This window comes from Oncorhynchus keta, chromosome 37, assembly GCF_023373465.1.
Source record: "Oncorhynchus keta strain PuntledgeMale-10-30-2019 chromosome 37, Oket_V2, whole genome shotgun sequence".
In the NCBI taxonomy this organism is placed as follows: Eukaryota; Metazoa; Chordata; class Actinopteri; order Salmoniformes; family Salmonidae; genus Oncorhynchus; species Oncorhynchus keta.
In genome coordinates this window covers 6709544-6723762 of record NC_068457.1, presented here as the reverse complement: position 1 = coordinate 6723762, position 14219 = coordinate 6709544, and the positions used below count along the sequence as shown (strand labels likewise).

General features: G+C 41.3%; 1 protein-coding gene across 3 annotated transcripts in view; it reads right to left on the bottom strand.

Moving 5' to 3' along the window:
* LOC118370115 (neural cell adhesion molecule 2-like) overlaps positions 1 to 14219 on the bottom strand; it is a 408429-nt gene that overhangs the window by 56413 nt on the left and 337797 nt on the right. For all 3 annotated transcript variants that reach the window (XM_052498972.1, XM_035754922.2, XM_052498973.1), the window contains exons 6-7: positions 8231 to 8348; positions 2900 to 3069 (exon numbers count right to left, since the gene is read on the bottom strand). In XM_052498972.1, coding sequence (XP_052354932.1) covers positions 2900 to 3069; positions 8231 to 8348 — 288 coding nt within the window. The remainder of the gene's footprint in view (positions 1 to 2899; positions 3070 to 8230; positions 8349 to 14219) is intronic.

Sequence of the window (14219 nt, the reverse complement as noted above, 5' to 3'; positions counted from 1 at the left end):
CAATATCTTTACTTCTCCTCTTTCTCTTCGACAGAATGTATTATATATTCTTTCTATACAGTCTCTTTAATTCCTTCCGTGGATCCTCTGGCTTCTTCACAGACGCAGCATTACGCCGGCTGGCTGGCGATGGCTGGGTGTTTAGCGACGAGACACGCGTTGTACAGACAAACCCTTTTTTTAATGCCGAGCGCCCTCGATAAAAAGCATTAAGGAGCGTGGCACCACCGCGGTGGCGAAGAGGTCCGCTCACCATTGGTCTCCGGCGGATAAACCACTGTCTAAGCTAGCGCCCAAACGCCACGCGTGTCACGGGCAAATAGTGTGCAATAAGTATAGTGTGCAATAAATATACATATACATATATATCATGTATAAAAAAATAAAAATGATACAACATGTACAAGTAAAGTAGCGACAGCTGGAAAGCTGTGAAGAAATGGAAGTAAACTGGAAAAATAGGCTGCTTTTTAAGGCGGTCTTGGCGAAATCAAGTAGTCGTTTTGTAATTTCAAAAAGAGTGAACCTTAGGGTGGATGAGCCATCTAAGGGGATTTAGAGCTTGTCACGTAATGGGGTCATACACACACCTATGCCTACTGTATATGCACCAACACATACAAACACACAAAATGAAATATTTTCTTTAGGCCTTTAGAGCTACATAGTTCAAATTGGCCTAGTCATTGAAGAGCCCAAAATGGAAGCATAAACAATGATCTTTTGACAGAAATAACAAGTCATAAATATTTCGATGGATATTTTTCAAGGGAAGCTAAATACTTCCAAACATGGCTTTGAGACCTGCCTTAAGTACCTCAGCACTTAAAAAAAAAAAAATTACGCCCAGAGGCCCTAGTGGGAACCAAAAAGCGATACCCAGATGAGGCCTATGATTCATACAATAACTCCAGGGTGGGAAAGGTGCTGTAAAGGATGAACAATAGCCTACCCCCTTCAAATGAAATATGATAGTATTCATCAATATGATACGGGAATGGGCTTAAGCTTATGCACAACAGATGGTCAATTCTGTGCAAGTGTGTCTTCTCCTTTACAGATGAATAACTGATCCGTGGAGCAAGCTGAAGATGGAAAAGATATTAAGCGACTCTCGGCAGCACAATAAAAGTTTGTTTTACTGTAAACATTTTGCCAATACCTTCATCAAACCATTCTCTTATACACATTATTGTGTAAAATAAGCTTTTGCTTCAAGTTTCTTAACTATATTATTGATGTTTCATGGTCGTCCAGATGTTGACCAGTGCAGCTGCTTCGGGTGACACCAACCGCAAGAGGCCACAAAAATTCAACCCTGTGAAACACCAAGAACTGTGGCCTAAACTCTCAATGACAAATCCCGCTCTTCTCTTCATCTCCTGCTCTCTCAACTTGCAGGGGTAATACAACTCTTACAACTGTGTTTCCCTACTGCACTTTGCAAAACAAAACTCAAGCCCTCCGCTATCTTCTTAATTGAAATATGCATTTTGAAGACCAACCGGAGCCTGGGCCTTGAAAGGATCTTGATGACTAGAGCATAAATCTCCATACATTTTCATAAAGAGGAAAGGGCTCCATCGGAATAATCAGGGAGGAAATATGCTGGCAGCTTTATGAAAATATAAATTGAAACTTTTATGAACAGGGTGCCACCGATTCTACAATAAATGAGTTGTATTTTTTCCCCGTCTGGAATTGTGTTAGATTCACGTTGCTGGATGATTGGTTGAGGTAGTGGCTGTATGATAATAGTTTTCCTCTGAAATAATAGTTTCCCTTGGTGAATAGGAATTGGCTGTTTGTAGCGCTCAAGACGAAACACCTTATATTCAAATCAATATGTATTAATATTCATAGACACACATGAGGTCACATAAGTTCAAGGACTGTACACTCACTAGAAAACATCCAGTAACACCACAGATAGAACAACGAGCCAGATGTTTCACCGGATGTGTAAGTGTGATGCATCTGGTTGGCGTTTCCACTCGATACAAAATATCGTGATGAGAGGAATCCCAGTGGCCGGCAGTGGGAGAAGATGGATTTTGACCGACATTATGCAAATGTTCTCATTGATGAAACAGTTCTGCTCCCAAAACTCTAATCTGTTACGAACAGAGTGGACTAAGTTTAGTCGATTTTACCCTTACCCAAAGTGAAAAAAGGGGTGAATATAGTTATTGCACATACGCACTTCACAGAGTAGGCATTCCCCCTGACGGAAATATGAAAATAAATTCTAGAACACTCGTGCTTGGTTCTGCCCCTCTCCATGCTTGTTCTGCCCACTATGACTAATTTGTTCCCATTGGAAATGACAGGCTGTGGTCTATCTTGGGTTATTCATAAAAAATCTTTGGTAATACTCAGGAATATGTAGCTTATGTTGGAATATGTTGCTTAAACATGTAGATTATTATAGTGCCTTTTGCCTATGGCGGAACATGCAGTTTTTGGCTCTAAAGACCCAGCGTCTTTCATTCCAATCGATACGGATTTTTATTCATAGAGAGACGTGCAAAAGGTCAAAGACTTTACACTCTCTAGGAACATCAAGGAATTCACAGTAAACATGTTAGAAGCTTTCTGCAGTGCCTACAGCCTATAGAAATCTAAAGAAAAACTAATTGAAAAGTAACTGAGCAAAAGTAAATAGGTATGTTAAAATGACCAATTCTTTGTCCAATTACGGTTTTCTGGTCGAAGCAACATCAAATAACCATATAAAATCCAGGTGTTTTTCAGGGTGGCATCAAGACGGCTGATAAGGACATGACATTTTGGTTGTAATTATTAAATGGGACGTGAGACCAATTGACATGTTCACTTCAATTGGAGAAGGTCCTAACATACGGATGGATGCCCAGGAAGGACATGCCGCTACACTCACCGAACACTTTGAGGAAGAGCTCCCTCTCCTCCGCCCCGGCCTTGTTGGTGGCTCGGCAGGTATAGCCGCCCCCGTCCCCTTGGATGATGTTGCGGATGGTCAGGGTACTCCTGCCTCCCTCCATGGTGTTGAGGACATACTGCTCCGACCTCTCCAACCTCTGGCCCTTCCTGTGTACAGAGAGACAGATCAGGCTCCTGAGTGGCGCAGCGGTCTAAGGCACCTCAGTGCTAGAGGCATCACTACAGACCCTGGTTCGATTCCAGGCTGTATCCCCACCGGCCATCATTGGGAGTCCCATAGGGCGGCGCACAATTGGCCCAGCGTTGTCCGGGTTAGGGTTTGGCCGGCATGGGCCATCGTTGTAAATAAGAATTTGTTCTTAACTGACTCGCCTAATTAAATAAAAGTTGAAAAAAACAAACAATACATATAAATGCACACACACACACAAGACCCCCCCGATATGGTAAACATACAATAGCTTTACTGCATTTAAAAATTAATTGTCTGGCACACGCACACATCCCCCATACACATTATACTGGTGTTAAAACTTACATCTCTCAAGGAAAGAGAGAGCAAGAGATAATTGAAAGTGGACTGGGAGAAATATTGAAGTATAGTAATAAGGCTGGAGGGAGCCAGGGAGGAAATTAACAACTGTGTGTGTGTGTGTGTGTGTGTGTGTGTGTGTGTGTGTGTGTGTGTGTGTGTGTGTGTGTGTGTGTGTGTGTGTGTGTGTGTGTGTGTGTGTGTGTGTGTGTGTGTGTGTGTGTGTGTGTGTGTGTGTGTGTGTGTGTGTGTGTGTGTGTGTGTGTGTGTGTACAAGCTGGTCTGTGGAGCGGTAGCGTACTATGCACAGGAAATTACACTGACTGTATCAGAGTCTATGAATGACTGAAAGCAGGCACAGCCAGCCAGCCAGCCAGGTGGAAACACCACAGACCACAACAGGAAATGTAACTGAGGGATGAGGGGGAGTGGTGAGTGAAAGAAGAAGAGAAAGGTGTTCTCTAGCTCTTTAATAGCAGAATGGTTAGTAGTGCAGTCTTGCAAACCAGTGTGAGGGAGAGGGAAGGGGGTATGGTTATGGTGTGGCACAGTGGTCAGATTGTGGTTGTTGATGAAGAGGACACAACGGTCACAGTAGAGTTGTAGTCAGAGTTTGAGTTGTGATCAGTGATGACCTGTGGTCAGTGATGATCAAAGTGTTTGGGGTGAAGCTGCACTCAGGGTGGAGTTACAGTCGGGGTTGTGCTGTGTGGAGTAGTGTTCAAAGGTGGAACAGAGAGGATAGTGCACTCTTAGACAAAAAGGTTCCAAAAAGGGTTATTCGGCTCTTCCCATAGGAGAAACCATTTTGGTTCCAGTTAGAACCCTTTTTGGTTCCATGCAGAACCCTGGGTTTTACATGGAGCCCGAAAGGGTTTTACCCACAACCAAAAAGGGTCCTTCAAAGAGTGAACAGCCGAAGAACCCCTTGATAGCATCTTTTTTTTCTTCTACGAGTGTACGATGATGTGATCACAGTACAGAGTCAAGCCTGGTGGTCAGGATGGTTAAAAACCAGAGCTTTCTAAACCATTTATTTGAGCTCAATACAGTGTGACAGTCTACATGGAGCAATTAGACAAGCCAGTATTGCAAGGCGAGGCACATCGAGATATAATTTTCACAGGATAAACATAGATTTAACATTTCAATTGCTTTCTGTAATTACATGGCCAATTATAACGCCATCTCTCCCATTGATAGAAAAGCTATTACAAGAGCGAATTTGAGGCGGGGGAACAAAAACAATGTCAAGTCAAAATCCTTCCCACAGCCAATACAAAGACGGTTTTATTTGGCGTCGCTCCAAAGGTTATATGCATGGCAAAGTTTAGACTTTTCTTCTGAAAGTTGAAAATGAACTTTGACATGTACACAACATTCCTTCCACACAACTGTACTAGCGTTTGATTGAGCAGTACACATATGACATTTGGGATACCTCCTTAAGTTTCCCAAATCTCTCCTCAAGTATCTCTAGCCACTCCAATTATTACATTACACCTGTAACTTTTGGGGGTTTGTTCTGCCCTCTTCACAGGAAGACAACAACCCCCCTCTCTCTTTCCAGATCTGTGTTTCTCACCCCCAGCCTTTCCCACGTTGGGCCTTGGTTTTCAAACTGAAATGGTCCACCCACGCAGACAGTGTGGTGAAGAAGGCGAAACAGCACCTCTTCAACCTCAGGAGGCTAAAGAAATGTGGCTTTAACACCTAAAACCCTCGCAAACTTTAACAGATGCACAATTGAGAGCACTGTCAGGCTGTATCACCGCCTGGTATGGCAACTGCACCACACAAAACCGCAAAGCTCTCGAGAGGGTGATGCAGTCTGCCCAAAGAATTACCGGGAGCAAACTTCCCACCCTCCAGGAAACACCTACATCACCCGATACCATAGGAAGGAGATCAACCACCTGAGCCACTGCCTGTTCATCCCGCTATCATCTAGAAGGCAAGGTCAGTACAGGTGCATCAAAGCTGGGACCGAGAGACTGAAAAACAGCTTCTATCTCAAGGTTATCAGACTGCAAAACAGCCATCACTAGCACATCAGAGGCGGCTGCCTATAGACATAGATTAGGAATCACTGGCCACTTTTAGAAATGGATCACTAGCCACTTTAATAATGTTTCCGTATCTAGCATTACTCATCTCATATGTATAAACTGCACTCCACACTATTCTACATTGTCACTTTTAAATTGTGTTTACATATTGCATCACCCATCTCACATGTACAGTTGAAGTCGGAAGTTTACATACACTTATGTTGGAGTCATTAAAACTTGATTTTCAACCACTCCTCAAAATTCACCCAACTTATTGTAGGAAGCTTGTGGAAGGCTACCGGAAACGTTTGACCCAAGTTAAACAATTTAAAGGCAACGCTACCAAATACTAATTGAGTGTATGTGAACTTCTGACCCACTGGGAATGCGATGAAAGAAATAAAAGCTGAAATAAGTAATTCTGTCTACTATTATTCAGACATTTCACATTCTTAAAATAACGTAGTGATCCTAACTGACCTAAGACAGGGTATTTTTTAATGTGAGGAATTGTAAAAAATGGAGTTTAAATGTATTAGGCTAAGGTGTACGCAAACTTCCGACTTGAAATGTATATTTGAGGCGGCAGGGTAGCCTAGTGATTAGAGTGTTGGACTAGTAACTGAAAGGTTGCAAGTTCGAATCCCCGAGCTGACAAGGTACAAATCTGTCGTTCTGCCCCTGAACAGGCAGTTAACCCACTGTTCCTAGGCTGTCATTGAAAATAAGAATTTGTTCTTAACTGACTTGCCTAGTAAAATAAAGGGAAAATAATACTGTATTCTATACTACACCACTGACTGTTAAACAGCCATCTCCAGCACATCAGAGACTGCTGCCGATAGATTAGGAATCAGTTGACACTTTTAGAAATGGATCACTAGCAACTTCAATAATGTTTGTTATGGAATATCTACATAGGCATAGAGGCCCAAATATCAGCATATGCTACATCACTCCTCTGTTCCAATGGCACGTTGTGTTAGCTAATTCAAGATGATCATTTTTAAAGGCTAATTGATCATTAGAAAACCTTTTTGCAATTATGTGAGCACAGCTTTTAAACTGATGTTTTGATTTAAGAAGCAATAAAACTGGCCTTCTATAGACTAGTTAAGTATCTGGAGCATCAGCATTTGTGGGTTCGATTACAGGCTTAAAATGGCCAGAAGCAAAGACCTCTTCTCAAACTCGTCAGTCTATTCTTGTTCTGAGAAATGAAGGCTATTCTATGCGAGAAATTGAAGAAACTGAAGATCTCATACAACGCTGTGTACTACTCCCTTCACAGAACATCGCAAACTGGCACTAACCAGAATAGAAAGAGGAGTGGGAGGCCCCGGTGCACAACCAAGCAAGAGGACAAGTACATTAGTGTGTCTAGTTTGAGAAACAGAGTACTCAACTGGCAGCTTCATTAAATATTCTCAGCAGCAAAAGAGTGATCAAATGAAGATCCAACATCTAACTTTTTGTTAACTGTGTGGAGTTGGTGACAGCGAAGAGACGACTCCGGGATGCTGGACTTCGAGGCAGAGTTGCAAAGAAAAAGCCATATCTCTGACTGGCCAATAAAAATAAAAGATTAATATGGGCAAAAGAACACAGACAACTGGACAGAGGAACTCTGCCTAGAAGGACAGCATCCCGGAGTCGCCTCTTCACTGTCATTAACTCCACACAGTTAACAAAAAGTTAGATGTTGGATCTTCATTTGATCACTCTTTTGCTGCTGAGAATTTTCCTGCGCCACAGAAAATGCAGATTACGATTGACATAAATTCACTGAAAACCTGCACTTACACACAGTAACAGTATTGCACTTTTCATGTATCCTACTTTTGTCCAGCTAATCACCTAACCACCGATCAAGCAACATTATGGACTAAACGTTAAAATCCCGTTCTGCAGGATTATTTTGCGAAGACAAATACTGGTCAAATCTATACAGAATGACAGGTTTGTGTTCATTAGGGCATACAATGAAAGTGTTTCAAAGCGTTTTGCAATCGAGAAAGAATTTGCATTTCTCATTGGACAAGCCCAAATTGTTGCTCCTTGTTTCAGACTGTTTTCTTCCATTTGGTGCCTAATAAACACAACCCTGTTATTATAGCTTCTAAGAACATGCTAATGAGTGTGTCACTCAGGTTCAGGATATATGCAATAGCTGTTGTATGAATGAATGAGTGTGCTAGATGTAACATAAGTTACTGTTGCAGGTGTGACTAATGTGACACACGGTACAAGTGGCGGCTCACTCTAAAAGGACATGTCACAGTGTCACCTCTGTCATCGTTTACAGCACTGGCTTGTGAAGAGTGTGTGTGTGTGTGTGTGTCTGCCATTTAGAACATTGAAGGAGCCACTAATCTGTAACAGTGATAGATAGACCAGACTACAGTTGGTGACATTGCCATAATATAAATCAAAACATACGCCAAATGTGGTTGAGCTAGTGGTCTGGTTGGCTAGGAGTTTTGTCAAAGAATGGCTGGATTGCATGTGGTTCGCCAAGCCACAGGCATATAGAAGTTTAGATGTATGAATAGGAAACATTAATCATGTTTATTAAGTCACAAGGTAGGGAGCAAAACGTTTTGCAAATGGGAAAACTAAAACCAGCGTTTCATATTGAAGTGCAGGTTGTTCCTCATCTGTGTTCTTCGGTTTTGTGCTTATTGAACACAACCATGACATAAGTGTGCAGGGGGCTAACTGTTACCTGTGCCAGGTGACATCGGGGTCGGGGGATCCCGATGTGACGCAGGTGAAAGTCACTGACTCCTGGTAGTCCGCCGTGGCATTGAATGACTGCTGTAGTATCGACAGCACAGGAGGAACTATAGGAACAAGACAAAAGGTTAACAGTTAGTGGTAAAGGAGAACTTCATCAAATGACACATAGGCGAGCAAAACAGCAGCAGTGAAACACTATGCACACAGGAAATTAGCCCTGCAACCTTCCCCGCCCCCTCTTCAAATTAAGATTGTTGTGACATAAGAACAATACAGATCAACACGAATGTTCGCCGTGCACAGTGGTTGGGCAGAGAGTGGTCATCCTATTGCCTCGGACCATAGAATATCAGCCGCAATATTTTTTCCAATTTCCAAAAGATTCTACATGTTGATTTGCCACACACCAAGTGATTTACCGTGCATGGTCAATGTTCATGTTGGACTGTCTTGTCCTTAATAGAGGGGAAATGGGGACGCTGTAGTGTCACTGTGCCGTCTTCCAAGGGTCAGGTAGACAGGTAACCAGCCTAGCAATGGTAGCTAGCATTTAGCCTGTCATCCTAGCTAGTTAACCAGGCTAACATTGATCTACCATTTAGCCAGTCATCCAAGCCTATCTGGTTAACCAGGTTAACAGTGGTAGCTAGCATGTGTAGCAAGTCAATGAAGATGAACTGTTTATCCAGGGAAACAGTAGTAGGTAGCATTTAGTCTGTAATCCTAGCTAGTTAACCAGGCTAACATTGAGCTAGCATTTAGCCAGTCATCCTAGCCAGGCTAACAGTGGTAGCTAAAATGTGTAGCAAGTCAACCAAGCCTAACTGTTTATCCAGGCTAACAGTAGTCGGTAGCATTTAGCTTGTGATCCTAGCTGGTTAACCAGGCTAACAGTGGGAGATAGTATTTACCCTGTCATCCTAGACCTAACTGGTTCGCCTGTATTGAAAGCGATAGCTGTATTCTTCCCTATTGAACCAGAACTCTGTGTGTAGCCAGAACCCCCCCCCCCCCGGGCCAATTAGTTTGTAAATTATGGATCTCTTCAGCAAGACACATCATTCACCCAAGTTTTGTCGAAATCGAGCTCGTGGTGTCCCGAGATATTGCGTGTGATTAACGTATGTAAGTCGCTCTGGATAAGAGCGTCTGCTAAATGACTTAAATGTAATGTATGTATGAATGGACGGAGACAAATCCATAGTGGGGGACAATTACCTAAGGGACGATAAGAAAAGGACAGCGCAAAACATCTTGACGAGAAGTTGTCTTCCACAAACATATACAGATGGATTTTGAGGTGTTACGGTCCAGTACGAAGCCAATGAAATGTGTCACTGCCATACTGCCATGCAATCAACATGAGCTGTCAGCAGTGAAAGCAGTGATAGTCAGCTTACTGACAGGCCGGTGACAGCTCTATATTACAACTGTGTTTATCTGTTCTCACTCTCTGACTGCACAGTCCATTTCTCTGTCTCCTCTCAATCACTCTCTGTATGTCTCTCGCTCTCTCAAACAGTTGCACATGTGAACATACGCACCTGCGCCTAAATAGAAATATACATGTGTCGTGTCTTTACTATCATAGAACTGAAAACTTTTTATCAAAGATTCTCTGTAATTAGTTACTCGATTAAACTGAATAATCATGTAACTGTAATTAACTAGGAAGTTGGGGCACCAAGGAAAGTATTCAGATGACAAATTTATAATTTCCCAATATAACCTTTCAGATATTTTCATATCTGATCAATAGTCTTCTGACTATTAGTCTCATTTCAAACGTCGTAAATGGTTGGTTATCTGCACAAACCCAGTCTTCACTATGAGTCATCCATACATCGATTGTCTTAAATAATGTATTTATTACTAACTAGGTAATTCACAGAAATGCATAAACAAACAGTAAATATGGTTACATGAAATGATAGAATGTGCCCTAGTGGGCTGAACCGGCATCGAGGCTTGTTTGACAAAAAGGGAGTGGGGGGTCGACTAAGAAGTCACTACAGAGTTAATAATTATAACAATTGAACACTCACTCAGTTGGGAACAATTGCAATCAATATATATATATATATTTACACTCAGTGTGTCGTCTTGATCGCTGGTGAAAAGTTCATTTCTTTTGCATAATTGTCCGTCTCTCACCCTCTCTCTCTTAGTTGTGGTTAGAGGGGATTGTTCAGAGTGACATTATAGAATGGATGTTTCGGTGGTTGTCGTTCTTCACGTTCAATGATGCCCGAATTCCTAGCTGCAGACTAGTAATCAATATCAAAGACTTGTTCTTATTCTGTCGGTATCGATAGTCTAAGAATTTAACCACGTGGTATGGTTAAATTGATTCAGCAATGGTCTACACCTTTATTCCTCTCGTAATTGAGGTAAGCTTGATCTGGTGATAATTTCTCAAAGTTGGGTTTTATTCAGAATGGCAGAAGAGGGCTGTCCCAGGATGTCTGACCCTAACTGGGCTCAAGGGCGGTCCTCTGATTTAGTTCAAATCAAAAGGGAATTGTATTTTTCTTCATTAAACAGTCCACAATCATATTACACCATTATACAAACAGTATCATCCCCACTCATTCATCTTATACAACAATTAGATGTAAACCTCATATCTGAGGCTACTATATAAACAGCGTTATGGTAATGTAGCCACACCATCTCCCAAGTTGTGACAAACGCACCAGTTCGTAGCTCGATTCTTCACCGATCTTTTACACTTTCTATGGAACATGAAATATGTTAGTACCTCAAGTTTAGTGAGGTGGAAGAATTTCCTTTGTCCTCTGTGAAAGTTTACCCTCTCTCTAATACTGTGTGTCCATGAGGTCGTCTCAGGAATTTACGACCTCTGACCTAAGCAGTCTGGTTGTAGAAGCAGAGAGCGGGGGATGGTGCTCGCTATACTCAAAGAGGGCAACGTCATGACACACGCACACACACACACACACGCACACACACACTTCAACTTTCTCACTCATCATTATTCACAATTCACTCAGGATTATCTGTAATCATGGTAGCATCCACATTAATGTAGAAGTGTTTAGAAACATTCTATTCTTATTTACAATACAAATTCAATTTACCATTAACTTCAATTGGGCACAAAATTAGCTGAAACACAACCAAAATGAATGGAAAATGCATCCAACAAATGTGTAGTTACAAGCTTGACATAGTGATTGAGTGCTTGGAATATGGGACCAAATACTATACTTGTGACTACTTTATTTACAAGAATCTTTAGGGGTGTCAATAATTTGGACCTCTACCTTTTTGAGAAAAAAGTATTACTTGTTAAACAAAATCTCTTTCTCTAAGTAATTGTATTAGTATATAAAATTGCATAACTCATTATTGCTCATCTTTATCAAGGGACCCCACTGTTTATGAATATCAAAACTTTCCAAGCTTCAGGCTATTGAAACGACCAAGCAATATCAATAGCATGTGTTTTATTCTGTAACCCCAGGTTGAGCTGAGACAGAATTTCTCTCTCTCTCAGACAAGATTAACATTGATTTGCTTGTCAGTCGAACACCCTTCTCTCAAGTCCCTGATCTGATACAGTCCATTCCCAAATCAGTGAGCCTCATTGAAAACAGCACAGTTAATGGGAGACCCATGCTAGACACAGAGACATCAAAAGAGCAAATCAGAAACATACTAAGTAGCCGAGATAATGCATGTTTAATCTCCTTTATCATTTCAATTTCAAAGACAAAAAAAATCAACCTAAATCAAACTTATTTCTGAAGGTCGTCTGAACAATGATGAGTTTGCAAGGGCTACAACTCCATTTGCATTTAAAAGTTTATTCAATTTGAAAGGGTGAGGAAAGGACAGGTGTAGCTGATGGGTATCAGCCTCAAAAAAAATCTTCACTGGCGATGTTTTCTTTTCAGCCGGCCAATCAGAAGAGGAGGAGGACACCCTGCTGAGTTGACCCCTATCCACCAGCCAATCAGCGGGAGGCCAGCCCTCTGCCACTTCCTCCTCTATCGCTCTCTTTGATGATAATGTCGGAGTCTGAGATGGAAGGGTACGCTAGACTAGCAACACTGTCTGCATGATAATGTCAATGCTAATACGAATCAAAAACATCGTAGCCGTATCACGGCTTACTCCATTATAGACCAACTCTGTGCTGACTGACAAACTGACTGATGCAATGATTCCCCACTCAACTAAACATGTTTTTACACGACTAGTTGGTTGAATCTATAGTTTCATATATACAAGCTGTGTTACAGACCGAGTAAAACACACACATGACTTCACTTCAAAGTCCAGAAGGACCTTGTATTCATGTTACTTGGGGCCTTACTTAGGGCCTTACTTTGGGTGTTTCTTTCTTTAGTGTTTCGCTTATTGTCTCCTAAGATCTAGTTCACTTCTTAGAGCACGAGTGACTATACATCAAATTCCATTAGGACAACATATACTGTAGTATATATGCTTCTTAGGAGGGCCTTACTTTGGGCTCTTTAGAGGGGTTTCCCTCTAAGACTAACCTTAGGGCTAATAGGTTAGTCTTAGTCTTTCCTCCCTCTTAGATAGTTCCCACTGGGTACACCACCTTTTTTTGTGGATAATTGGGGAATTTCACATTGATAAATGAGATTACAACCTATATTCCACCTCTCAAAAAGTTGAATTTCCAATGTGTTCTCACTATGCTTTCAACCATCTAAAAGCACATCCACATTCTAAAATTGAATAATGTCAGATTTTTGGTTTAGTTGTCACCTAAATGTATACCACTGCACTTTCAACCACGTTTAAAAGCACAGCAAAGTTCAAATGGGTATACCAGGTCAGACATTTTGTTAATTTATACAACAGATGAATGTGATATCACTGTGCAAATGACCTGTATTGCAGTTGAGATTACATTACATGATCAAAGCCAATCGAGAATCTGAGTAGAGTATTACAGCGATTGTGAAGATCCCCCACAGACCTGCGATGAGCTATGCACGCTATATTGAACATTCAGGTTTTAAATGATTACATGAGAAAATGTTTATAGTAACATTAGCTAGGTTTCCATCCAATTGGCGGTAGATTTTCATGCAAATAATTCTAAAATCTGCATAAAAACAATATGCAAATGTTCCCACTAGAGATGTGTTTCCATCAAATTGACTTGTTGCGTATAAAGTGTGTGATGACGTAGTGTACATAAAAATTACTTTTGGGGTTAGGTTCCCAAGTATCAAATAAAAAATACAATTTAAATGGGATTCCAGCACATTTTTTGTAGAGAAGAGTATTAGAAGAGAAAAAAAATAATGGGTGGTGGTAGTGCAAGAATAGTACTTTGAGAATAAAGTCAACATTTTGGGGAATAAAGTGACAATATTTTGAGAATATACATTTTCACAAATTCTGCTGCCTCAGTTTGTATGATGGCAATTTGCAAATACTCCAGAATGTTATGAAGAGTGATCAGATGAATTGCAATTAATTGCAAAGTCCCTCTTTGCCATGCAAAACATTTCCACTGCATTTCAGCCCTGCCACAAAAGGATCAGCTGATATCATGTCAGCGATTCTATTGTTAACACAGGTGTGAGTGTTGATGAGGACAAGGCTGGAGATCACTCTGTCATGCTGATTGAGTTCGAATAACAGACTGGAAGCTTCAAAAGGAGGGTGGTGCATGGAATCATTGTTCTTCCTCTGTCAACAATGGTTACCTGCAAGGAAACACGTGCAGTCATCGTTGCTTTGCACAAAAAGTGCTTCACAGGCAAGGATATTGCTGCCAGTAAGATTGCACCTAAACTAACCATTTATCGGATCATCAAGATCTTCAAGGATAAAGTCATTTTCTCTGATGAATCCCCTTTCCGATTGTTTGAGGCATCCGGAAAAAAGCTTGTCAGGGGAAGAAAAGGTGAGCGCTTCCATCAGTCCTGTGTCATGCCAACAGTAAAGCTTCCTGAGACCATTCA